Raw genomic sequence first — 25,365 nt, forward strand, 5'->3', positions numbered from 1 at the left:
GTTCTACCTATATTAATGACTAGGAAATGTAGTTTAATGTGATGTTATCACGGACTGCGCTTTCCACATGGAGTTGCTTAGAAATAGCTCGTCATGCTCTGCTTACTATGAGCTAATGTTGCACTCCTTGTTGACATACAAACCTGGCAACGCAGGAAGTCGCAGCGCTTCTCTACTCCGACACCAAAATAATGCTTCGACCTATTTTTATTGTTTTACAGCTTTAACATTTATCATATATAAGATTTACATTTTGTTCAGTGAAAATATGACATTTTACTCAGTTTTATAAAATGTTCACCTCTATAGGGCCTGAGAATAGAGTGTGTTTTGTTTGGAACGCAGCCAAATGAATGAAGGAATGAATAAATAAATAAATAGATACGTAGATACATACATACATACATACATACATACATACATACATACATACATACATACATACATACATACATACATACATACATACATACCTATTACGGCCACTGAGGGGCGGCATAAAGCTAATATCGTATCATGTATGTATATATACATGATAGTTTTTCTCTAATCGTTATGGGTTCAACTATTGTGTAAAATATAATAGAGAGCCAAAACAACTCCAATGTTATTTAAAAAAAATCTGAAAAATAAATCAAACCCTTCGTCGTACTGGCTCTTTCGTTATTCTTGAAATTTCTCGCGACATCAGACGCAGGAGACTTGCGGCCCATTGCGACACTCGGAAACAGCGTCAGAGTGGGAGCTCTGTCTCCACGCATCTGACGGTGACGTCTCCCTTCCCAACCGGCCGCTGTGTTGGTATCCGATAGCTAGCCGCTAGCTAGCCGCTAGCTTACCCACGGTGCTGCCTCTTCCGCCTGTTCTGAGCGGATCCGTGAATGAACCAGACAGTCCGATGCTACTGCCGTGGCCGCGATGGCAGCGACAGAAACGGTCTGAGTCCTAGCCCATAGTCATGTAGCTGAGTAGTCCACCATATCCGTAGTTAATGTCAGTGTGAGTCGTGCCCTTAGCTGTTTCATCAGTAGCTAGCCTTTTTTCTGTCCGGGACAGACGGCGGCAGCTAGCCCCCTCTCTCGCCACCTCAGGAGGATGCTGAAGCTCTTCGGTGCTCTGGTAATCCTCGGACTGGCCCTGGCGTGCATCACCTCCTGGGTGCTGGAAGGCTATGACACGGCTTGGCACCCAAAGCGGAGCCTTCAGCGCGGGGCTGTCGGAGAAGGGGATGAACCGAAGAGCGCTTCTCCGCCGTTCCCCGGCGGGGAACTGAACAACATATTCTGGTTTATACAGGTGAGCTATTAATCGGCGTTACCCATTTGGACATGTAAGTCATTTAGAATGAGATGAAAAGACGGTGTCAAAGCTCAACCAGGGGTTCTACCAGTGGTTCATGTAGTGTTGTTTTAGGGAGATATCTATGGTGGTTCACCCTCTGAACCCTCTGAATTGATTGACTGAAAGGGGTCACTGACCACAGGGGTGTGTTATTGTCAGGTGAAAACGTGGTTCAGCAACATAATAAGTTGGAGTCAGACTTGGCACCTTTTATGCTGAACCGCTCACTGGCCGCTGTGGAGAAAAGGTGACACATCAGGGTCCAAGACCAGTTTTTGCAATCAGTAACCCTGTTCCTTACGCCCGCGTCTGTTTTGTTGAACTGATCCAAGGTGTCCGACATTCACATCAGCCGGTTTCACGACCCGCGGCGCTCGCCGGACTTTGAGCGATTCTGCACCGACACCATCGACGTGATCAAGCCGGCCCTGGTGCTGGCAACAGGTACGCTCATTACACCTTCACACAATTACGCGGGTGAGGCCCTCGTGTCAGCGTCCCAGGAAATGCCTCTCACGCGCCCCTCTTCCCGCTGCACAGGGGACCTGACGGACGCCAAAACGGAGAGCAAAGTGGGCTCGCTCCAGCACGAGGTGGAGTGGCAGGCGTACCACAACATCCTGAAGAAGTCGCGCGTGATGGAGCGCACGCGCTGGATAGACATCCGTGGAAATCACGGTGATTAACCACAGCGCTTCGTTAACTCGACGTCCCCTCGTAACTCACCAGCCTAAGTGAAAAATGAAAGTGCTCCTAGGCTTTTCAGAAGAATCCATTAACTGTGGCGCACGCAGGAAGTCTTCCTACTGTACCTCCTCCACACTGTTCTACTGTCTCTTATTCAATCGCAGGCTCTTAGACGTGAAACAAGACATTTTTTGATAGTAAATGTCCAAAAAAAAAAGCTGGTTATTGCATCTGTGGCTCAGTCAGTAATAGGAGGTTCGGCCTTGAACGTAAAAGTAAATCCGATCCGTTAGAAATATCCCCTCATAATTTCATTTCTTTTTACAGATGCCTTCAATATTATGTCGTTGGACAGCGTCAACAATTATTACAGGTCAGTATTAACCCATCCACCAACACCACAGTAAACGCCTGATCCTGCTACTGCAGTCCAGCTTCCAGTGTGAAGGCGATATGTGACATTGACATTATTCCGCTGCGAGACAGTCTGTCTCCTGCAGGCCCGGCTAATTTATTTATTTAAACTGCATTAAATCATCCAATGTCTCTATTAGGACTAGCTGCTGGCCCCATCCCTCAGTTAGTCTACAGTGTCTTTTTGCTCATGTTGCCTCTTCTCTGTTGTCTTTAAGCAAATACTCAGCTAATCGGAAAGTAGGTTCTTTCCACTATGTCCACAAAACTCCCTTTGGAAACTACTCCTTTGTCTGTGTTGATGCCACCCTGACTCCAGGACCCAAGAGGCCGTATAACTTCTTTGGTATCCTCAACCAAGTAAGGCTGGTCACTATTAGAGGCTCAATGTGCCGCAGTTCAGTTTTTGAATCTATAAAAGAAGAAAAGAACAACTAGGATGTCTTGTGTGCCACAGACTCAGATGGACCTGCTGGACACGTTCAGGGCAGAGAGTCTAAAGAGCAACCAGTCGATCTGGTTTGGCCACTATACAACCTCCACTGTCGTTTCCCCTTTTCCAGGCCTTCGGGACCTAATGAGGTGAGAAATGTTTAACTAGTGTCACTAAATGTTCATTATTCAATCAGTGTCTGCTGTCTTTACTTGCTGCTGGCATGTGATGTGGCTTCCTCTTTCTGCTTTTCCGGGATTATTTCAGTGGTCGCTGACATCAGGACAATTTTGTCTGTTCTGTCTGCGTTCAGGTCTGCAGTTGCATATCTGTGTGGCCACCTGCACACGCTGGGTGGCCTGATGCCCGTCCTTCACAGCCGCCATCCCCAAGGCACCCTGGAGCTGGAGCTGGGTGACTGGATGGACAACCGCAGGTGTGCGACATAACCACTCACTTCCTCTCCAGCCCCACGTGTAAATGCGCACAGCTGTTCAGTGCTGTCCTGTCGCGTCGTTCTGCAGGTACAGGGTTCTGGCCTTTGACCACGATCTGCTGAGCTTCTCTGACCTGAAGTTTCAGCAGTGGCCCGCCGTGCTCATCACCAACCCCAAGGACGCGCAGTACCAGCAGCCTGGAGTTGAGCCGTTGGGCCGGATGCAGAAATCAACCCACATCAGGTTTGTGTTTGCCGAATATAAACCTGATGATATGTCTAATAACTAATGGGTTCTGGGTAAACGTTTACCACTGTGTGACAACGTTGCCCTGATCACATTAACAGTACTACATGTCTTGTCTTCCTCCTTAATAGGGTCTTGGCCTTCTCAGAGGCTCCAATCACTGCAGTGCATGTTAGCGTTGATGGCGAGCCGTTGGGAAAAGGTCACTCCGCTGGAGGTCCTCTGTATGTTCTGCGATGGGATTCATCTCTCTACCTCACTGGACTGCACACAATCAGAGTGAAAGTGGAGGTCAGTGCAGTTTGTTGGTCTTCTGCCTGAAGTATTCTAACACTTTCAGGCATTTCACAGCTCTTTTGTTCATTATTGTAGTTCGCCTGAGTGAAATAATGATGCTTTTAAATGCTTGCGAATTCTTGATACAGGACTCCGCAGGCAGGTCCACAGTCCGGGAGCAGCACTTCACTCTGGAGGACAAGCTGACTCCCAGCTTTGGGTTTGTGCAGTCCTTCATCCTCCTGACAGACCACTACATCCTGGGCCGCGTGGCCTTCATTTTCACCACTCTGCTGAATATTGGCGTGCTGCTGGCCTTCCGCTTCCTGCGTGTTCCTGTTGGCAGAGGTGAGCTGTGGCTGCAAATGCATTTCTGTCACTACGTTGCAGTGTAGCTGTATTGAAACAAGAGGCTTTTTGTACGTTTGATTTGATGGGAGCACTGTTGATTCATGGCTTAGACTGATCATGCATTTTATCTTTTCCATATCTACAGGATTGCCCTCTCAAGCATGTATGTCGCTTCATCTTGTGAGTAAAGTGGACACCTTCTACTACTCTCTGCTGCTGTTCAACCTGTGCACAGCCTTAGGTGGGTGACCTGCTTTGCTTTTTAACTGGGTCTAAACGTGTTATAATTACTGTTGCAGCCCAGAGTATGTTTGAACATAACTAATGATACTGAGCTGTACTGCTTTCCTTTCTCTCCCTACAGGCCCGTGGTTTATAGGAGAACTGATAGACGGCCATAGTGGAGCCTGCTTTGCCTTTGGGGTGTTCATCGACGGACACTTCCTGGAAGGCAGCCTCACTTACGTTGTTGGAGTGCTCCAAGTAAGAAAACTGCTTTGAATTAACACAATTAAACAGCTAATTGTCTCCAAAAATCTCTACTCAGACGTTGCTGTGTTTCATTTGAAAAGCAAAGAAAGCTTTAGTGTTATTCATTCATTTTACAGACCAATTACTTGAGACAATAACTAGCGGGCCATTTAATAATAATCTTTAATATTATTTGCAGATAAAATTATATGAAAAATATTTCAATATTTACTCTTAAGCTAAATATGCAAATGACACACATTCTACTACAGCTGTTAACTCCATGTTTCTTCCCACTTGTTTCGTCTGCCTTTAACTGATCCTTTTACTTCATTTTTTGTAGATTCTCAATGAAATCAATTAATCATAGTTTAAAGCTTCATGAGCCCCACCTCTAATGCAGCTGTAATTGTTTACTGCAGTGGTCACTACCCTACTGTAAGTGTGAGGACTCCCACTGGGTCCTAAATTAAATCCCTCCCTCCCCATGATCACAAGTCAGACAGGTCGCGAACCACATTTTGTACATAAATGAATTAGTTTGTAACATGTCCAACTAATCATCTTTGCCGTCCAGAACTGCACTAATCACATTTAACTGAACCCCTCTCCAGCTGCTGTTCTTCAACATGCCCCTAACCTCTTACCTCTGCTGGAGCCTCCACCACCGTTGCCGCGGCAACACCTTCCGATCCCACTTCCTGCGGCCGGGCTGCCGCTGGCGAACTCTGGCGGTCCACGTCTTGATGCTGCTGCTGCTCACTTGGCAGGTCCACTCCTGCTACTTTCTGCTGGAGACCTACGGCCCCATGGCCTTCATCCTGTCTCCTGTCCGCACGTGGGCGTTGGGGCTCGGTCTGCTTTTGGTCTACCGCGCCTGGACAGGCCCCGTGCCTCTCATTCGCGACAACAGCAAGAGCGTGTCTCCCTCTTGACAGTAATTGCACTGTGCTACCACCAAGTTCCCTGGAGCGTGACTCAGATATGTCTTTATCTCCTCCATGGCATTCCCTTCGTTTGGTTCCCTTTTTTCTTCCGACGCCACTTCACAGTACATCACCCACTCACTCCTGTTTATAGGTAGTATTGTTTACTATATGCATGTTATTGTGAAGCACCTGTGAAAACATTTCGGGCCATATTCATACTAATGTGTACAGTGTAAAGAAACATCCTCATTACATAATGGGTTAAAAAGCCTCTTTTGAGCTCAGTGTCCACTAGTCTGAGGCAAAGTATGTTGCAGTTGACAGTATACGGTGTATTCTGCTTTGGTTTAAGGTGACCCATTTATTTAAGCTTTAGCACTTTTTTTTTGGTGAGGCGAGGCCACTTCACCACTGCCAAAGGATGAGCAAGAAAGATACCACTTGTATTCCTCCCATGATAACTATTTTGGCGTAACGTGCCAAACCAACGTGAAGACGCTTCATTTTGTATAGAGCGAGCTTTTCCTATTTCCCAGTGGCTGACAGGGCAATAGGTAATGCAACGCTTCTAAAGGAGGGAAATGACAAATCAGGTTAAGAAGTCAGTTTTTACCATTGTGCACAACTGCCATTAAAAGTTGACCAATATTTGCTTTGGAATACTCATATCGAACACTTCAAGCCCGCTTCCGCCACGACACGGAGCACTGTCCTCACGCTCTTTCGGACGTGACTACAGAAAGCAGCTGTTCTCAGGAATGTGAGCACTTGAACAATAGGCTGGTCCCAGAAGTAGTCCAGGACAAGGACTTTGTGCACCACAGTAGCTCAGTGAAGTAAAACAATCCAGAGGTGTGACGCTAAGAACTAAATGAATGTGTTTTAGATGACGACGAGCCAGTAGTTTGGTGATTTTATTTATTTATTCTGATTGTATCGTGTAACTACTTATTTCTTTCCTCGTGTGTTCTGTACTGGAAAAGGGCATTTTTACCTGCCTCATGGTGACTGTGGTCAGAAACGTGTCCTGCGCTGGAGGTTACGTTCATGTGTGTCAAACTCGTGTGTCTGTGTTGTTCAGAATGTTAAATCCTATTATGTCAAGTCTGTTTCTGTCTAGTCGAATCGTTTCTAGTCGGTAGCAGCAGGTGCCTGGATGAAAACCACATTTATCAAATCTTTTAATAGAAGCAATGGTACAGCAGAATTTAAGTCTGGTACTTCTTTTTTTTTCCAAGCCCTTTTTAATGTGAGTGCAGAATCATTGCACACTGTGACAAGACGTTGGGTTTACTATTAAAACACCTTAAAAACTATTAAGTTACATGCACTTTGCTGGTAACGATTTATTACCTTTGCTTCCTCTCTGTATAGACGTTTTTCCATTGTACAGGGGTGTCGATCTAGCACTGACCTAATGTATGGCCTCCTCTCCGCTCTCTAACCATGATCTGTCCCTCCCACAAGCTGTCCTGTCTCCACGAGGAGGCAGTGATGGATGAATTTGACGTGTGACTGAGCATCACTTCCCAACTCACCTTTCTTCGCCTACAAACTGTGAATAAGAGTTTTTTTTAACTTTTGTTTCATACAAATCACTAAAATCATCCTAGATCATTTCCTGACGCATCTCGTCGTGACTGTTGTGCCCTGCTCACCATTTTGCCTGTTAACCAGAAAAACAGGCAACACCTCTACTGCCACCGTGTCTGAAGGAAAACACTGATACACCGCTGTTCACCTTCTCTGCATCCTCACCTATGTTCACTGAAATATATGAATGAAGATGATGATTTTACACCTGGCATATTTTTCTCATTACAACTAAACTTGGAAGCAACCACAATTTTATTTTGTTAATGGTTTTTAGTGCTGTGGAATAAAAGTGTTCATTATAGTAAACTGTATTCTTGGTGTTTGCCTTCACATCACTGTGGAACAGGCCTTAACTATTCCAAGCCTAAGTGCTGCAGCATTGGCATTGATTATATTTTTTTCAGTGTAGGAACATTGATTTTTCATTTGCATCATCCAATTAGTTAGAGTCTATAAAGTTTAACAGTAGTGACAGAAAGGCAACTAGAAGGTCATTTCCTCAAGGCGCCTGTGAGCAAAAAAGGAGATTGTCGTCACTCTGATATTTTTACAATTTGCTTTCCGATGTTGCCGCCTCTCATCATGGAGCAAAATGCCTCTGAAAGAAATTTAACAATATATGAATATATTCAGCTTTAGTCAAGTGAAACATAAAAAAAATGGTGCTGGAATTAAAAGATGTTATACCGCCCAAATTTTCAATGCCGTTCACCACAGTTTCCAGAACCTGCAGAATGGAAGGGAAAGAAATTGCCACAGTGATGCAGGCAGACAGACGAAGGACGCGCATTTTCTCCATCTCCATTTCCTCCTTACCTTGATTTGGCCTGATTTAACACACTGGCTGAGCTCACACAGGGCGGCATCTGCTTTGCTCATGTAGCTGAGCACTGTAAATCGCTCTCGGGTGATGCTTTTCCTTTGCAGGCTCTCCTGCGTCTCCTTGCTTAGCGGCGGCGGATACGGCACATCCTTGTTGTACTGAGAGATCTGCCCACACAGGATCACGTGGCCGTTGTTGTTCATCTGCGGCAGGAATCCACGATCAGAGGAGAGGAGATGAAACACACACACACACCACCAAATTGGTACCTGTGCTATTACGGCATCGCTGATGGCACCGCCGACATTGTCAAAGTAAACATCCACGCCATCGGGGCAACACTTCTTGAGTTGTCCGGAGACGTCCTCTTGCCGATAGTTGATAGCAGCAGAGAAGCCAAGGTCATTCACCAAAGCTTTGCATTTCGCCTCAGAGCCACAGATTCCGACCACCCTCACGCACCCGTCGAGCCTGCCAATCTGTAGAAGAGAGCAGCATGTTGAGATACAATCACGTCTAACCCTGGGTTTTCCTGCAACCTGATCTACTGTACGGTGCGTTCATGTCGCTATCAGTGGTTAGCTAGATCCTATCTGCTGCTTTGAGTTTGGCTTCTGCAAAGCAACAGCTCCACTACTCTTACTAATTTCACTTATTAAATCATTATTTTTGCATTTTCACGCATAAAAAACAATTTAGAACGTATTTGAGGGTGTAAATGTGTAGAATGCGTACTTCTTTGGCAGCTCGGGGGGATTTACCTGCCCAGCTATGCAGCCACAGGCCCCGGCCGCTCCGCTCACCACCATGGTCTGCTTGGCCCCTTTGATGACGTGGCCCTTCTCTCTCACACCCAGCAGCGCGGTGAGACCCGTCAGACCAATGGCGCCCAAAAAGTAGGACAGGCGCCCATCAGCCAACTGTGGATCCACCTGGAAAAGGCCGCACATCACTGTCACACCTGATGGCTTCGGTTTCACACCTACCTTTCATTGTAATATGATTTAAATATAACACGCCCGACCTTTTGTAAAACACTTCCTTTCATGACAGCACAGGTCTGCCAAGGCCAGTTAAATGACGTGACCACATCTCCTTGAGTTAAAGTGCTGCAGCGGCTGGACTCCACCACGCCGACGCCTCCACCGTCCACACACTCGGCCAGCTGCCACGGAGTCAGGTAGTCAGCGCCGGTGTCTTCGTTCATCCTGCATCGCTGTGACACAAACACGGAGATGATGCTTCATGCATTTAGGGTCACATTTCGAGGGGTACGATTTGGCTCCTTCCCTCGCTATGTAGTGTAAACACACAAAAGCATCTGACAAAGCCATGCAATGCATTTCGTGATATAACTTTATGATACTCTTGGTCAAATTACCATGTAAGGGTCGACTGAGAGGTAGAGCGTCCGAACAAGCACGTCCCCATCCTGCAGGTCAGACGCTAAAGTCGCCTCCTCCACACGGAAATTTTCAGGAACTGGCGCCCCGTTTTTGCCTTTGTTTCAACATAAAGATTTGTTTGTGTAAACGTTAGCCACGTGACTGTAACACGTTGAAACACAGGCGAGAGAAATGGGCAATTTTCTGATCTAAATATACTTTAGTAGCTATTACGCCTACCCGGTCGTGAGTGAAGAACGACTCTCTGCACCTGCATTGTCGTGAACTACCCTTGAACTTAAAGAGCTTGTTTTGACCGCCAAACCTGGCAACAGCTGTCAGGCGTTTAAGTGCACGAGATTCCGCGTTTAAAGTCGTCTAAAAACCTACAAACGCGATATTGTCCGCAGCAAACTAACTAAGATATTAACAAATCTTTTTCTAAGTAGCGTTTACGTGAGTGAATTGGCGTTAACGTCCCTGCATGCCGTAGACGGAGACAGAGAGGGAGAAGAAGCAAGAGGATTCCCTGTTACAAAAATACGCCTTCGCTTAAATACCAGTTTGCAGTCATTTTGAATCACAGTAATGCTTTAGTGTCATAAATATAAAACATATGTACCTAAACACTAAGACAGTGGAAGCCCAATGGGAGGACATCAACATCAATATGTGAACTGATGTTTTCCATGGTATAAAAGAATGCGACAAGCGGGCGTTTACTATCTTGTCAGTCACTACTTCTTCTACGCGCAGCTGAGCCGTTAAGTGCAGCTACGCCAAAAGCGAAACGGTACGCGCCCCCATCATCCCACTTCATGACTCCAGTTCATCAACACCGCATCTACTGCGCAGATTCAGCTGTGAGTTGCACTACAGTTCCCGTTGCCATCGCAGTAGGCCCGATTAGCATCAAAGATGATGCACGCGAGGAGATAAGCTGCAGTACCGGTCGTTGCTAGCAAAGCTCGAAGTGTTTCCAAGTGGAACTGGGAAGTGACGCGTTGCGGGGAGATCAGAAAAAACAAGCAAGCGTATGGTTTGATTACTGGATCGAGAGCTCACCACCAACTTTAGCTGCAGATTGTGACCGACATGAAAAGGGAAATGAAGGTTTGTGTGCCATGGAGGGACAGAGATTAATGTAAGTACGGCTGGGACATATGTTTGTGCAGAGCGCATGAGGTTGTTTATGGTTATTGCACTGTAATTAGCTTAATGTATGTGTTGTTGCAGCCCAGTAGCCATGGTTGATGTAGTTAGTGAGCTTCAGCTGACCTGATCGACCCCAGCCTGTCAGATTCGCACTCACGAACGTCAAAATCCCGGAAAGTCCCAGGGGAAGACCCCCAGTGTAGCTTCACAGGCAGAACAGCACGTGTCCTGCACTTACCCTCGTTTTTAGGCTCGTTGTACTCATATCAGATATAATCATCTGCACATTGGGTTAATGTACAGTGCTTACTACTGTGTTATATTGTACGTCGCTGTTTTACATTTGCGTGTGCAAAGTGATTTTAGTAGTAGGGGTCAGTAGTGGTGAGTACTATTTTTACCTCTGTAATCCAGTGGAGTATAAATAGCAGAGTATATAATGAAGTGCTAATGTGTAGTAACTAGCAACGGACAGAAAATATTCAGTTTGCCCAGATTTTAATTTAAACCACAGTGAATGCTGACATTTGCCCTAGACTATTTATTCATTTGTCAAATGAGTTTTGCATAACAACAATAATTATTTATTGTCCCAAACTCAGCTAAAGGGGTGCGTAACACAGTTCCCAGTGCAGTGACGGCGTAATCAGAGGTAGAAATGTCAGTCTGACTCGACTTGTTGTCGACTGAATGTTTTCAGGCTTTACACGTTATTTTAAGGAACAATGACAAACAGGCTGCCCGCTGCAGCCTGGGCCACATCAGACGCTACAGTACATGTCTCCACCATAACAACATAATGGTGTCAGGACAGTTCTATAGAGGTGGTTTTCTGATCAGGGCCAGTATCTTTGTATTTGTTTGACGTGACATCATGGGCACTGAGCGCCTTGCGACACTGGGGCTGGTTAAACATTTACCAGGTATGATTTCATCCTGAAATCATGAACTCATCTGCATGCGTCTTTAAGTATAAAACTGTTTGGACGAGATAAGGCCCATGGAGATTGTCGGCAGCAGGCACTTTATCGCACAAGAAGCTCACTTTATCGCACAAGTGAGCTTCTTGTGCGATTAAAGGTGTAGTTTCCTATGATTGTTCTGAGGGATTATCGGGTCAACTTGAATTCATACACAATGTCGTCATCAGCAGCCTTAATACAAACATGATCTTCCCACTCCCCCGGCGGGTTTTCTGCAGCTTCCATGAACAAGACCTTCCTCTGTGTCACGTTCATTCAAACATAATTTTCCCCACAAGAAAAAAAAAGTGAGGAGAAAGTGAACGTGCCTCCGGGTGCGCCCTTCCTCTTCTCTCCTCTCCATCCCCGCGGTTCTCCCCTGTGTGTGTTGGAATTTCCCGCATGGACTGAGAGGGATCTTGCTCCGTAAATTACAGCGCGTTGCGTGTCACAGGAAGGCCTGATATGGGCATGGAAGTGGGTGTGGCCAGCGCTTTGGAAGGAGAGGGAGGAGGAGAGCGAGGGGAGGGGGTGGCGGCGGCGGCGGCGGAATCACAAGACGAGCAGAGACGTACGAGCGCGACTCGATGCACAGCGAAAAGGCCGCTTTGCCAACGTGAGTTTTCCGCGTGCAATCCTAGCGCAGCAGCGTGCAACGGACGGCGGCGGCGTTGCGAGCGCGATCCTGCAGCTTAGCGCCGCGCCTCCAACCGGGAAGGGCTCTGTTTACGCGGCCTCTCAGACCCCCCCCCCCTCCCCTTCGTTTCCTCTTGACTTTGTAGCGGGGGGTGGAAGAAAGGGGGGGGAAAGGTGCCCGGGAGTGGGGTCGGCGGTCAGTGTTGCGCGAGTCAACCTTGAGGATGTATGCAGTCATCACCGCGGGTCTGGGTCGTGCGGGCCTGCTGGCCGCGCGGAGCCGCGAGTGCGCGATCCTCGCGCGCTGAGCTGCCGTTTCGTAGCAGCTTTCATGACAAACACAGTAAGTATCGGGACGGGCCGAGGGGGGCTGGGAGGCTGTGGCGCTGTCGGGAGCCACAGTGCGCGCTATTGTGGCCGCAGCTTCACTGACAAAGTTTTGTTTACCTCGCGGAGACGGGGCGGGCGGGCGCGCGCGTGCGTTCGTGCGTGCGGGGCTCGCGGCCGGACGGCGGGTCCGAGCCGATCCGCTGCAGGGAGAGTGCACAGAACGATAGACGTGCTCGTTTTAGCTCAACTTGATAAGTTGAATCGACCCATTGTGCGTGTTGTTAGCTGCGCAGCCACACTGCATTGTTGGCTCGGTTCGTTGCAGCGGGGCACGGTATTAATGACTGGATAATCCTTTTTGTGCAACAAAAGGTTTCTCGTAAATGGCGCTGAGCGGTCTGACCACAGAGTGGACCGGGGTTGGTCCAGTGAAAAGGAGCCAGCGTGTTTCTCCTGCTCTAGTATTCTATCTGGAGCGTCTTGCAGCGCGCAGGCCGCAGTTGTCCGCTGGTGTGCGCGTGCTGCCACACAGGCTAATTCAATCAAATTAGGAAATTGCGATGGATCCGGGCGGCTAATGTTGCCTGACATTCGCCGTAAGCCAGTTTAACGCGTTCGTTTGTCCGTCGGGCTCGTGTGAGGTTCCGCCTGTGATGCGTCACGATGACCCGTCGCCCCGCGCGGCGTGCGCCCGTTTGACGCACGCGGATTGCCCGCTCGGTGCGAGCAGGCGGTTAGCGTCGCACTCCGCGCGGGGCAAAGCGTGTTTGGGTGCGCTTTAGTTTTTTAGCGGACGTTTCGCCGCGCGCGCGCAGCCTGTGCGCCACATAGCCCGGTCGTTCAGGTTCGTCGGCCAGTGGTGCCCTCCAGCCGGTGCAGGATCTGAACAGCTGCGGCCGTCTATTTTAAGACGAGCGCGCACGCTCCGCGAGCGCACTGGAGTGGAGGACGGTAATTGCCAGACGTCTCCTGGGCTGTAAGAAATGACACGTGCCAAGTCTGTGCTGGAGAGCGTGTTTATGCAACGCTATTTGGCATTCTATAGTATTTATGCGCTGCAGTACAAGAACGGGCGTTCATCAGATCCGTCCGCGTGCGTCCGTTTGCTAACCGTAATGCCTCGCGAGGCCACGGTGACATTTGATTTCCCCCCCCGAACGGATCGGCTCGCCTCGCCGTGACTCACGCGCGCTCACGTTCAGTCGCCCTTCCGTTCTGACCGTTCGGCCACGGTTCACGAGGCGCCACCTGCGCGACCGTGAGTCACGCGGGCGCAGGAGCGCGTGTTCACCGCTGCTTTGTTGCGGCTGCAGTCGCGCTCGGCTCCGTGCGAGACCTTCTCTCTGTGTCATGTGAGCTCGGTGAATAATGACAGTTGAGGCCCGTCCCTCCCCTTCCCTGTTCTCACTGGCCCGTACCTTTCAGTGGAGGCCTATTGTTGGGAGTGCAAACAGTGTTTTTTCACAGGGCTGAGGTGGGGATGATAATGAGACCCCCCACTGGGGCCCCTTTGGTGGCTCCACGCCTGACACCTCTTCCATTTTCTCTCGCAGGGTGTTGCCCACGAAGGAGGACAAACTACCTTCAGATCTGCTCAGGCTGGAGATCTCTGAGGGCGTCTGAGGGGAAGACATCGCCGTGGTCGACCCGGTCCCTAGTTCCAATGTAGTGGCACAGCTCGGCGTCATCGCGTGCACAGTTTGGTTGTCGGACCGCGGCTCGCCTGGTCGCACACATTCCCCCGGCTCGGCTTCTTCATGCCCGTCATGAGCGCGCCGGCCCAGCAGAAAGCCCACGCCAAGAGAACCGGCAAGCGCATCACCTTTTTCACCGACCCGAGTGGGACAATGAAGGAGGCTCCCCAGCACCCCGAGGGCTCCTACTACGCCCCGGGCGGCGCCGCCTCGGACCCCGCCCAGAGCGAGGCCGCGAGCACCGTGACCTCGAACCCGGAGGGTCCGCACATGTACCTCAACTCCGTGATCTTCAGCCCGGACAAGGGCGACCAAAGCCGGGGTCATTACCAGCAGACCGTCCCCATGAAGTGGGCCCACCAGGAGCCCAGTCAGCAGCAGCCGTCGCTGTCCCAGCAGCAGAGGGCGGCCTCCTGGACCGCCATGACCAACTGGGGACAGAACTTTCCCAATTACATCGGCGGCGTCAACATGACAGACATGAGGACCCAGAATGCGTTCGGAAAGTCGGCGCACGAGCCGTCGGGCCTGCAGCCGCACCAGCAGCCGGCCAACAAGCAGGCTCCGGCGGCCAACCAGGAGGCCTACAGGGACGCCGCCAAGGCCCGGGGCCACGAGTGGGAGCGTCCGCAGCAGCAGGTGTTTCAGGACACGCTGAAGCCCGGAGCGCTGAACGCCCAGCAGCACGCTGCGTCCCACGCGGGGGGCAGCTCGGTGCTGCAGCCCTTCCAGCTGGCCTTCGGGCAGCCCAGGCAGCATCTGCCGGCCTACTACCAGGCCTTCCAGGGCAACCGGACCACCCTGCCCAACCCGCCGAGCTACGCGGCGCAGCCCAAGCCCCCCCATCAGCTGCAGCAGCTGCAGAAGCAGGAGCAAATGCAGCAGCAGCAGCAGCAGCAGCACATGATCCAGCAGCAAATCCAGCAGCAGCAGCAGCAGATCCTGCAGCAACAGCTGCAGCAGCAACAAATACAGCACGAGCAGCAGCAACAAAAGATAAAGCAGCAGCTCCAAATTCAGCACATGCAACATCAGCAGTTACAACAACAAAACCCCCATGTGCTTGACTTTTACCCAGGTGCACAGAACGCCCCGCCTCACCCACATCCACAGCCTGTGGTGGTCCACTCCCAGGAGCCCTCGGCCCCGGCTCCCCCCAAGATCCAGGAGCCCATCATCCAGGACGTCACGCCCGAGCCCCATCAGCCGTCAGACCCCCTGCAGCCCCCCCTCCGCCCCGAGCCGCCGTGCCAGCCCCAGCCCCAGCCCCAGACGCAGCTCCAGACACAGCTCCAGAACCAGACCCAGACCCAGACCCAGCTCCGCCGGTCGCGCCGTTTCTCCAAGGAAGGCGGCGAGCCGTCCGACAACCCCTTCCTCTCGGCCCCTTCGAACCCGGCGGCCCCGGGGCCGCAGGGCTCCCAGAACGGGGGCCGCGACGTCCAGGCAGCGCCGACAGGCGTCATCCAGAGCACGCGCAGGAAGCGCAGGGTTTCCCAGGAGGTCAACCTGGAGACGCTCGCCCAGAAGGCCTCGGAGATGGAGTCCCTGCCGCCGCACGGCGTCAAGGTAAACGCGCTCCTTCGCTCTTTTTCTCGGCTGTTTCCCTTCAAACAGAACGAGCCGTGGGGGAAAAAAACGAAACAGAAGAGCACATAATGTTCTCAGTTCTGATTATTGCCTCGCGCTTTCTATCTTAAACTCATTGCTGGAAGCTGGAAGTGATTGTGAGCGTTTTGGGACTCTACCTCCCTGGCGTTATCCCGCGGTAGAACTGCAGCTCCAACGCGCGCGCCGATCCACACTAACGCACAACCGCCAGAGAAAACGCGGCCAAAGCCGGAGTTGGTGATTAACGCGTTGCTGGACGAAACGCTGAGCGTAATCAGCGCCCAGCGAAGTGTGCAGCGCCGAGCTCAGCCGCTCTTTTATTGGATAATACAGTCCGAAGAGCCGTCAGGAAATGTTCCTCACGCTCTCGAACTGTACAGGCGACGTCGTGTACTCGTGCGTGTTTGTTTGCTGATGTCCTGATTGTGCAACAAGTGCTGTTGGCAAAAGTCCGGCACGGCCGCGCTCCGCGTAGGCCCCGCGGCCGCCCCGGCGCACGGGCCGAGCTCGGTTACACGCCACCACCTCCCCCATCCCGTCAGAGGACAGGGGCTCCCGGCCGGCCCTCCCCCTCGTGTGGAGGAGACAGTGAGGGGTGCGGGGGGGGGGGCTGCAGCGCTCAGCAGAATCTGGCTCCGGCGGCGGTGGTGGTGGTGGAGCGACGAGGGCCGGCGTGCAGCAGACTGCAGGTTTGAAGCCGCTCCACGGCCGATCGCTGCTCAGGAGCACGCGGGCCGACGCTGCCCACTCATGGTTTCTCAGAGAGAGAGAGAGAGAATGTGAGCAATGCATTTGTGGAAGGCTCCGTCACTGAGGCGCCGGTAGAACAAGAAGAAAGTGAGAGCGTCAATGCAAAACGCCTTTATTTGAATTTGGAGAAGCTTTTACAGCCGGTCACGCCCTGGGTTTGGATCCTGCAGAACTACATGGACTGATTTGATGACGGGTATTACTGTCTGTCCACGTTGTTAGATGTCAGAGAACCGGCTCAGATTCAGGACCAGCTATTGTCATTCTAGTGTCCACACATTGTTAAACACCCTGTTGCTCATTCTATTGGTTTTGTATCTGTCTCTGCCTCGGGGGCCCTTTTCACGCCTTCGCCCCTGCATCACCCTCTGTGCCTCGTTCCCCAGGAGCCCCACCGGCCGTGGAGCCCGTCCGAGCCGGAGGACCCGAGCGCCAAGCGCCCGCGCGACGACAGCCTCCTCCCGCTCGTCATCCCCGTGTCGGTCCCCGTGCGGCGCCAGGAGCACCCGTCCCCCGAGCGGGACGCGGCCGGCGGCGCGGCCGCGGCGACGTTCGGCTGGCCGCCCCCGGACGCCGGCCGCGCCGACCACAAGCCTTCGGTCATCGTCACGCGCCGACGCTCGCTCAGGAACTCGGTGTCGGAGAGCTCGGATCAGGTGGGCACACGCTCGAGTCATACAGTTTAATGAAGCTTATAATAGAGGCCGCCAGTTGTTCCGCTTCCTGTCAACGTACCAGCCCCTAAATCCCTGCATTTATGCCACATTGCCCTGCCAACATGCTCCCTTCCCCCAACACGCTCCACATCTCCCCAACCCCCATCCCAGTGCTCCACACTTTTCACCCTTTCCCTCTTCCATTTGGGGGGAGACCTGGTGGACTGGCTGCCGTGTCCCAGATCAGGGAGATTACCAGGGTTTAACTTTGCCATACTGTACGTAATGTTCCCGACAGTTGAGGGCTGGGATGCTTTGACGTTCGTCCCCTACATCACATTATCCTCACAGACACTTTTTTTTTTGTTTGTTTTTTTTATTCTTCAGAACGGCGCTGCCGAGGGGGAGAAAGATGACGACGGCAAGAAGTCCAAGCGGCGCCCTCGACCCGAGCCTCTTTTCATCCCTCCACCCAAACCCGGCGTGTTCATCGCTCCGCCCGTCTACTCCAGCATCACGCCCTACCAGAGCCACCTGCGCTCCCCCGTGCGTCTCCCCGACAACCCCCTCGCCATCCCCCCCTACACGCCTCCCCCCATCCTCAGCCCCGTCCGCGAGGGCTCGGGCCTCTACTTCTCCACCTTCCTGTCGGCGGCGGCGGCGGCGAGCAGCCAGGGTCTTCCTCCTCCTGCCACGCCCAAGACGGCCACACGCAGCCTGCTGCGTTCCAGTGAGTGAACAAAAGGGTGTGGGAGCTAAACTGTGACGTTTGCTAATGTGTGATACTGAGTGGAGCTGGTTTCGCTGCCCCCCCCCCCCCCCCCTTTACAGACAGCTGTGACATCACACCCCCAGTTCTGTCTGCTATGAGCGAAGCCACTCCAGTCAGCCTTGAACCGTGAGTATTCACCACGTTTCACAATCACCCTCTTCCATAATGGGGGGGGGGTATTTTTCATAGAAACCCAAAACTTGAACGGGTAATCCAAAGCTTGCGTCACAGCTGGAGCAGTAGTAGTTGTGCAATCAGCCGCTCAAACCACCACACTGGACTGAATCACGGCCAGCGTCAAAGAGGAACACACTTGACTTGAAATTCCACACTCATCCGTCCCACTGGGGTCTTTTGCCCTGTCATGCAAAGCTAGCGTTAGCACGAGCCTTAGCCTCGGCTCTGACCACGCACGCTGGTCTATGTCACAGTATGAGTGCATTTGAAAGCTGCCATCATCATAAAGCATCAGTGGCTCCGGATAAGCTTGTGTTGCAAAGTATCTGGAGTTAATTATTCCACTAAGTCTGGCTTTTATTGTTGCTAAAAAGATCTCCTGGTCCTGGTTGATTTGAGGACACGTGCAGTTGCCGTGGTAACAGCAAGTGCCGTTTAATAGCGCAGCGAACCCTGGTAGAGCAGAAGAGAAACGGGCCTATCGGTTTACAGCGCAACCAAAACAAGTCATTGTTTCAAAAAAGAAGCGGACCTGGCGTCTCCAGCAGCGCCGTGCCGTGAACGCCCCTTCATTTGCTTGTCTGCAAAGAGTTACTTTGATGCTGCTAAGCATGAATTACAGTTGCCTTGTTTTATCGTCAGGTTAATGGATGGAACGTTCTCTGTAGCTGCTTTTAATGTGAAGCTGCTGTAGAAGGAAACCCTTTGTTTGCGTAGCTTGGGCCTGTAACCGGAGACCCGCCACCGCTTGAGGTGTGAGGAAACTGTGACGCACTTTTATCGCCAATTTCGACCTGCGGCTCGGTGACATTGGGAAAAGTGCCCGGCACCGTTTCCACTAGATCGGGCTCAATAAAAACCCATCCACGGACCAAGCGGAGACGTAAGGACTCGGACGTCTGGCGCTGTGTTTGCTGCGCATGTTGACAGTGGTGAGCCGGTATCGGGCCGTATTGTGCAAAGCGCTGCCGGACCTGCGTCAGCTGCTGAGGAGCGAGTCAGGGTCGAGCCAGCGAGGCTGCTCGTAAATCAGCTGGATGCAGCGTAAACACGCCCGGCGCCTCAGTTCGAGCTGTAGCGACCCACCTTCTCTGGGGGCAGGCTGCCAGAGAACGTGGAGCGAAGGGGAAGTGCCAGAGAGGGAGGAAGCGTAAATTCCGCTGCTCCAGCTCTGTGACGTGAATCGGGTTCATAGTGATACTTTCTTCCTGCTTGTCCTCTTGGTTCCTCTCCATAATGTGGACTGATTAATTTCAGTTCAGTGCATTTGGTTCCACAAATCTAAAATTTATCTGCGATGGCTTGATTAGCAAACTCAAAGGCTCACAGCAACAGAACCATTTTGGGAGCAGTGATTAATTTTAATAATCGATATCAATGTGAAATATGCGATGTTTTCTTCCCAGACGGATAAATATCGGGTCGCGGTACCAAGCTGAGGTGCCAGAACTACGGCAGCTCTCGGCCGTTGAACTGGATGAACATCGTGCAGAGCTGGTTTGGGTTCCGCTCAATGAGCTGGAGGAAAAGACTGACTTCCAGGAAAAAGGTAAACAAAGGAATCCAATGTAGTAGTTCTGTTTTTTGTTTTTTTTTTCGGCCTAAGTTGCGTAAAAAGTAGAAGCTGAGCTGATTTTTTGTTTTCACAGAGTTCGGCTCAAGTTTCTCCATTTCAATACACAGAAGTATCGCAACTTATGATCGAACTGTTGCAATTTGAGGATGTTAGTTTTACACATTCAGACGCATTCAGAAGTATCACAGACTGTAACATGACAAAAATCTGAAACTAAAATCAAAAGCGGCCGCAGGTGGTCCACCGAGCCATCACTGTCTGTATCTGTATCTTTCAGTGGCGAACCTCATGCACCTGGCCTGCTCCAGTGTTCTGCGTGGAGGGGGCACCAACCAGGAGCTGGCCCACCATTGTCTGTACGAATGCAAAGGGGACATAATGGTGAGTGTGTCAGAACAATCCTTATTCACCGGCTGAGCAGGGATTTCCACCATGAGCAGAAACATGACTGGGAGCTGTGTCATGCACCGTTTTGAATTGTTCTTCTAAACCACACCAGCCAGTTCCTCTACTAGAACGCCGGCATTATTTGACTGATGACACCTCACATCAGGAGGTAGAGTAGGATAAGGTGGAGCTTCTTACATATACACTGATCTAGCAATTGCATCCCTTCACGTGTTCGCTCAGTCATTTCGGAACGGAAGTGACTGATCTGTGCAGTCATACGATTTTCTATTTGCTCTGTACTGAAACTCTATCGCGGCCTGAGGCGACTGAGATCAAGAAACTGATCTCGGTCGATGCCAAAAGCAGCGATGCCACAGTGTAGAGCAGCAGAGAGGCGCATGCTAATGAAGAGAAAGTAAGAGAGACGGGAAACCGTGGCGCTGAAACAATTAGTAGATTCATTGATTATTGAGTTGGCTGTGAAGATTCTCATTGGTCTCACAGTGGACTCACGTTAAAGAATCTCCAGCTCCATTTTCCCAATAAAAAGGCCTTGCTGCCTTTCGTCATCTCATGTTTGTCACTTTTTTTTTTTTTTTACATGCACGCTTGCATACATTTCTGAATGGTTCCTGAAAGCACCACTCCAGACAAAAAGTCAGTTTCACTATTGCTGTCCAATGAGGAAGTCCAGGAAAACGCTGTGTTGACAGTTTTTTCACCAGCCGTAGTTGTGTCACCAAGGAGCCGGACAGTGACGCGCGTCTCCACCCATGCGGCAGCAGTGTCACGTCCTGTGTGTGTCAGAGCACTAATTACATCAGAGCTCGTCCCCGGGCCTCGGATGTCCGAACCCAACTGGAATACATCTTCGGCCGCCGCGTAATATGTTCAGGCACCCTCAAAGAAGATCCTATCATAATAAACCCTGCTGGGCTTCTTGAGAGATTAAATGGGGAAAAAAGCAGCATTGCACTTTGCTGGTAGTTGTAACGAGGCCAAATTGCCTGATCCGATCAGTTCTGGGAGGCAAAATCTGAAGTGGCTCTTTGCAGGTCACATTGCCTCCATTGAAATATCAGCAACAGGAAATAGTCATTGTTTGGGAGAATGAAGCTCCTCCAGATGCATGCTGGGATAAAAGCAAAAAGGCAGCCTTCATTTATAGCAGTAAAGGCTGCAACTCGCAGTCTGAAGGACTGCAACTGTCCTCTGACGTCAGGTCAAGGTTTAAATAACACAAGAAACACAGCTGTTTCATATTTTGGCTTAAAAGCTAGAACCGTTTCCTCTCATAGAAAACACGTGTTTTCACGTCGTCCTCGCAGCGACACAAACAGCTTCTCCCTAATCCCGCGCGCCGGAGCGCAGCCCGGAGTCGACTCGCCCGTGCAGCGCTTTTGTGGTATTGTGCCGGTGTGCGGATTTCAGGCCCTAGCGACGGATTCTCGACCCAGCGTCGTCAAGGAAACCGCGAGTGGGCGGCCGCGCGGGGGCGTGGGACTGTCAGAGCGCCCACTCCCAGCAGCGCGGCAGCACAGTCGGACCAGCGCCGCTCAGAGAGCTCGCGTTTAATCCCTGTCGCGACAATGAGAGCAGGCGTTGAAGGTGCACCCGAGTCCGTGGTTCCTCCCAAGAACCGGATTCATTGTTTGTGTTCGCACAAACAAAGTGCGACCAGGACCTGGCGCGCTGGTCCGGCTTGTAACAGTCGCCTCACTGTGCTTTGCCTGCTGTTTTTCAGGCCGCGCTGTCGATGCTGATGCTGAAGAATCCCATTTTCCCCAAGTCCCATCAACTTTCCAACTACCACTACTCAGGTATGTTTGTGTAAAATATCAGCCATTACATTTTCCAGCATCCAAGTTGCTGCTATTGAGTCTGTTCTAATATACTTAGTAACAGATTTTGTACAAACATGGTTTTGTCTGGAATCATCTGGTGCCCAAAGAAGTCCAAAACAAATGCTTCTAATTTCATTTTTTATTACCAATAAACCCTAATTGACTCGCTAAACCCCTCCCCGTCCTGTAAGCAACAGCAGCTGTGATAGCCGGAGGGGGCGGGGGGGCTGTTGTGGAGGATTGTCAGGGTCAGCGTGATGAGGGAGGCCGGGGAATAGGCAGAGGAGGGGGTTACAGCATGTGGCTAATCCCAAGCAGAAGACAGGGGAGCCATTGTTTATCAAGTGACTGGAGTGAATGTGTGGGGGTGCGGGTGGCGGCGGTGGGTGGTGTGGGGTCTCATCAGTGTCTCCACACACACCCCGAACGGCGTGTGAAAGCAGATACTTGTTGTGCGTTTTAAATGGCTCTTTAACACACATCCACATCGTCCTCGCCTCCCTCCGCCAGGATCAGACAGCTGGACGGCAGCTGAGAGACGCCAGTTCAACAAAGGCATCGCCGCGTACAAGAAGGACTTCTTCATGGTGCAGAAACAGGTAGGTAACGAGGCGCCTTTTCACCTGAGGCGACAGAGCTCCATGATGCAGGAAGTCAGTGGAATAAAGGCCTATTGCTGATTTTATAGCAGTCGGATACAAATAAATAGCCTGTGTGTGACATTTAGGAGTGTGATGGGATCAAAAGCCCAGTGGAACAGTAATCATGTATGTGTTTAACAGGTGACCACCAAGACGGTGGCGCAGTGTGTTGAGTTCTACTACACGTACAAGAAGCACGTGAAGGTGGGCCGTAACGGCGTGCTGCTCTACGGAGAGGCGGAGCCACCGGAGAGCAGGAGCACGGAGGAGGAGCTGGACCACAAGGTAAACCGGAGCCGCTGCCCAGTAGGCGCGATGAGCCGGGACTAATGGACTGCTACCACTGCTGAATGTGACTCTGAAAGCAGGGAGATACAATCTTACCAACCTCATGAAGTCACGTTTTTTTTATTTACAGTAGATGTGAAACTGCCGCGTGTCGATTCAGAAAAAAACCCCCCGCTGCTGCGTGAAAGGTTCCGGTTTCATTGCAGCGATGCACTTATTTTTCTAGGCTGCTGCAAAAGCACCGGCGACGCGTCCTATGACTGCAGTCACGTCGCCTCCTTCCCCCCGCGCGAGTCAATACATGAAAAAGCGTGAGTCGCGCATTGGCGTTTGAACGCGCCTGTGTCTCACCACCGGTACGTCCTTGTGCCTGCAGGGCTCTCACAGGCTGGAGCCGCAGCGGGACGAGGACAGCAGGAAGTGGGAAGGCTCAGCTGACAGGAAACAGGATGTCGGCCCGACCAGGGCCACACACGCGCTACATTCTGACAACGTGAGTGCGAAAGTCATCAAACAGGTCGGAGATCCGCTCTGGTCAAGTGCTGACATGGGAGGTTTTTCTCATGACGGCTGTGCTGAGCTACTGCACTGACCTGAATACAGCACAAGTCGTCCCGCCTGTTTTCCAGCAGCTGTAGCTGTAATCATCTCTTGTGTTGTGTTCATGAAACACAGAGGGTTTTTTTTAAGCCTTGAAAGTCTGAGAAGGCAAGGTTAAAATCGTTAATAAATGCTGTGAGGTGCTAAAGGTGAGACTTTGGTTATGCCCCGGGGAAAATCCACTGAAAACCTGTAAAACATACATCACGTTGTTGCCTAACCACACTCATGCACTGAAACAAACGCCTGCGGCTCGCTGAAACCACCCGTCTCTCCCAGTCCCTCAACGGCGCCGCGCTGGAACACACCTTCAGCTGCTCCCAGTCACAAACCGCTGTCAAACTGGTCCCCGGGCCCCTTGAACTGGGGACCGGTCCTGCCGGAGGGGGAGGTGGATTTGCTGCCCCCTGCTGGTCGCTGGCCACATAGCTGATGCCAACCAGTCTGGATTTCATAACCTCATTATGTCTGCCAGCGAACAATGACTCTGCAAAGAAACTATTCTCCGTGTGTTCGTTGCTTTTCACAGTTTAGTTCACAGAAGTTGCTGGAAAAGGTGCAGAAAAAGGCCGTGTCGGCAGGTTGAACTCACTTCGCTCGTTATTTGCTCCCCGTCTCGCTCTTTTTGACCGTGAAGCTTTTACATGACCCCCAGCGCTCTCTGTCTGTGCAGCCCGGGACCGTCCTAATCATGAAAAGTCAGGAGGACCTGAGGAGGGACCAGCCGCCGCCCGGGGTCATCCACCCGCCCCCCCCCCCCCCCCGCCGGCTCCAAGCCGCGACACGACAGCGCCGCGCGGCGGGCGAGTCCCTCGACGGGCGGCAAAGGCCCCGCGGCTCCAGAGGGAGAGTTCCCCTGCAAGAAATGTGGCAGGTCAGTGGTCGCAGACGTCCCGTCGGTCGCTGCTAATTTAGTTCCAGGTTTTTAGAATGGCAGATTTTACCTGACAACACCACCGCATAATATACATCTCTGGAAGCAGCACAAGCAATCAGATATAACATGACATAAGGAAAACAGACTATGGAAAGTCGTTTTATTTACAATGTATTTATTTTTATTTCCTTCTTTGAGTATGTTCAGAGGAGGCTTCGCTGGCACTGACGTCACCCCACTGTAAAATACTGGTACTGCCGCAGGAAATATTGCCACTGATAATGCCCACTTGGAATATCTATTGGTAAATAGAGGCAAGTGTCTTGTAGCGTCTGCTGGAGGGAATCAAATAGTCTGTCAAGCTTTGATTAAATAACAGCTCGTCCTCTGGCAACAGCAGGCCTGTTATTGCCAACTGTGTCCTAGCAACTGAAGCACAGTTTGATACGGACACATCGCACCTCACTTCAATGCAGCTCGAGTCAGCGGCATACACACACTTTAAGCGTGCTCCGTAGAAACAAGCGAATCCACCACTACACACTCACGTGCACATTCACGTGCACAGCTCCACGATGCGGCCACGTGCAGCATAAGCTCCCCCTGACCTCCTCTGTCTCCCGACCTGCAGGATCTTCTACAAGGTGAAGAGCCGCAGCGCCCACATGAAGAGCCACGCCGAGCAGGAGAAGAAAGCGGCGGCGCTGCGCCAGAAGGAGGCGGAGGAGCAGGCGGCGGCGAGGGCCGCGGCCGAGGCTGCGGCCCTGCTGGCCGCCCGGCAGCAGAACGGGACGCGGCCGGGAGGCGGGGACAGCACCAACGACGACTCGTCGGACGAGGAGGACGACGAGGACGAGGACTGGCAGTGAGGGCGGAGCGGGACGACGGAGGTCTCGGGGGTCGGAGGAGGAGACGTGAAGGAAAAAGGGAGAAGAAGAACCCCTGCTGTGAAGTGAACGTCTGTGCAGTCTGTGGAACAGGAAGACTTCCGTTGCTCGGTACATCAGGGACGACAAA

At 51.5% G+C, this 25,365-nt stretch overlaps 3 protein-coding genes across 4 annotated transcripts; 2 read left to right on the top strand and 1 right to left on the bottom strand.

Moving 5' to 3' along the window:
* The first annotated feature begins 12 nt into the window (after window positions 1-12).
* On the top strand, window positions 13-7,487 carry tmem62 (transmembrane protein 62). The gene is made up of 14 exons (XM_029140112.3): window positions 13-936; window positions 1,057-1,296; window positions 1,674-1,785; window positions 1,882-2,019; window positions 2,356-2,401; window positions 2,661-2,802; window positions 2,900-3,024; window positions 3,189-3,311; window positions 3,400-3,555; window positions 3,690-3,849; window positions 3,984-4,182; window positions 4,331-4,426; window positions 4,550-4,668; window positions 5,271-7,487. The coding sequence occupies exons 1-14, from the start codon at window positions 919-921 to the stop codon at window positions 5,589-5,591; spliced, it is 1,995 nt and encodes a 664-aa protein (XP_028995945.1). The 5' UTR covers window positions 13-918; the 3' UTR covers window positions 5,592-7,487.
* On the bottom strand, window positions 7,416-9,904 carry ptgr2 (prostaglandin reductase 2). 2 transcript variants are annotated; one of them, XM_029140114.3, is made up of 8 exons: window positions 9,630-9,899; window positions 9,386-9,504; window positions 9,029-9,220; window positions 8,766-8,936; window positions 8,274-8,483; window positions 7,998-8,207; window positions 7,869-7,908; window positions 7,416-7,779 (listed from the first exon to the last, which is right to left on the bottom strand). In XM_029140114.3, the coding sequence occupies exons 1-8, from the start codon at window positions 9,664-9,666 to the stop codon at window positions 7,715-7,717; spliced, it is 1,044 nt and encodes a 347-aa protein (XP_028995947.1). In that variant the 5' UTR covers window positions 9,667-9,899; the 3' UTR covers window positions 7,416-7,714. The 2 variants fall into 2 exon arrangements, with proteins under 2 accessions (XP_028995947.1, XP_055361481.1); XM_055505506.1 differs by lacking the exons at window positions 7,416-7,779; window positions 7,869-7,908; window positions 7,998-8,207 and having other exon boundaries at window positions 8,314-8,483; window positions 8,740-8,936; window positions 9,630-9,904.
* Window positions 9,905-12,133: 2,229 nt separating this feature from the next.
* Window positions 12,134-25,365, top strand: mideasb (mitotic deacetylase associated SANT domain protein b). Its single transcript, XM_055505505.1, is given in 14 exon segments — window positions 12,134-12,485; window positions 14,026-15,735; window positions 16,914-17,183; window positions 17,571-17,913; window positions 18,015-18,081; window positions 19,539-19,681; window positions 19,986-20,089; window positions 21,843-21,918; window positions 22,453-22,541; window positions 22,725-22,868; window positions 23,248-23,364; window positions 24,145-24,219; window positions 24,221-24,345; window positions 24,980-25,365. Coding segments are annotated over 13 exon segments (3,297 nt in total). The 5' UTR covers window positions 12,134-12,485; window positions 14,026-14,229; the 3' UTR covers window positions 25,218-25,365.

This window comes from Betta splendens, chromosome 22, assembly GCF_900634795.4.
Source record: "Betta splendens chromosome 22, fBetSpl5.4, whole genome shotgun sequence".
Lineage (NCBI taxonomy): Eukaryota > Metazoa > Chordata > Actinopteri > Anabantiformes > Osphronemidae > Betta > Betta splendens.

Coding starts and splice junctions, on each gene's coding strand:
- tmem62 (XM_029140112.3), top strand. Junction 2,020..2,355: donor AGACATCCGTGGAAATCACG/GTGATTAACCAC, acceptor TTCTTTTTACAG/ATGCCTTCAATATTATGTCG. Junction 2,402..2,660: donor AGCGTCAACAATTATTACAG/GTCAGTATTAAC, acceptor GTTGTCTTTAAG/CAAATACTCAGCTAATCGGA.
- ptgr2 (XM_029140114.3), bottom strand. CDS start 9,666: ATGCAGGTGCAGAGAGTCGTTCTTCACTCACGACCGG. Junction 9,505..9,629: donor CGTTCTTCACTCACGACCGG/GTAGGCGTAATA, acceptor GTTGAAACAAAG/GCAAAAACGGGGCGCCAGTT. Junction 7,909..7,997: donor TTAAATCAGGCCAAATCAAG/GTAAGGAGGAAA, acceptor TCCATTCTGCAG/GTTCTGGAAACTGTGGTGAA.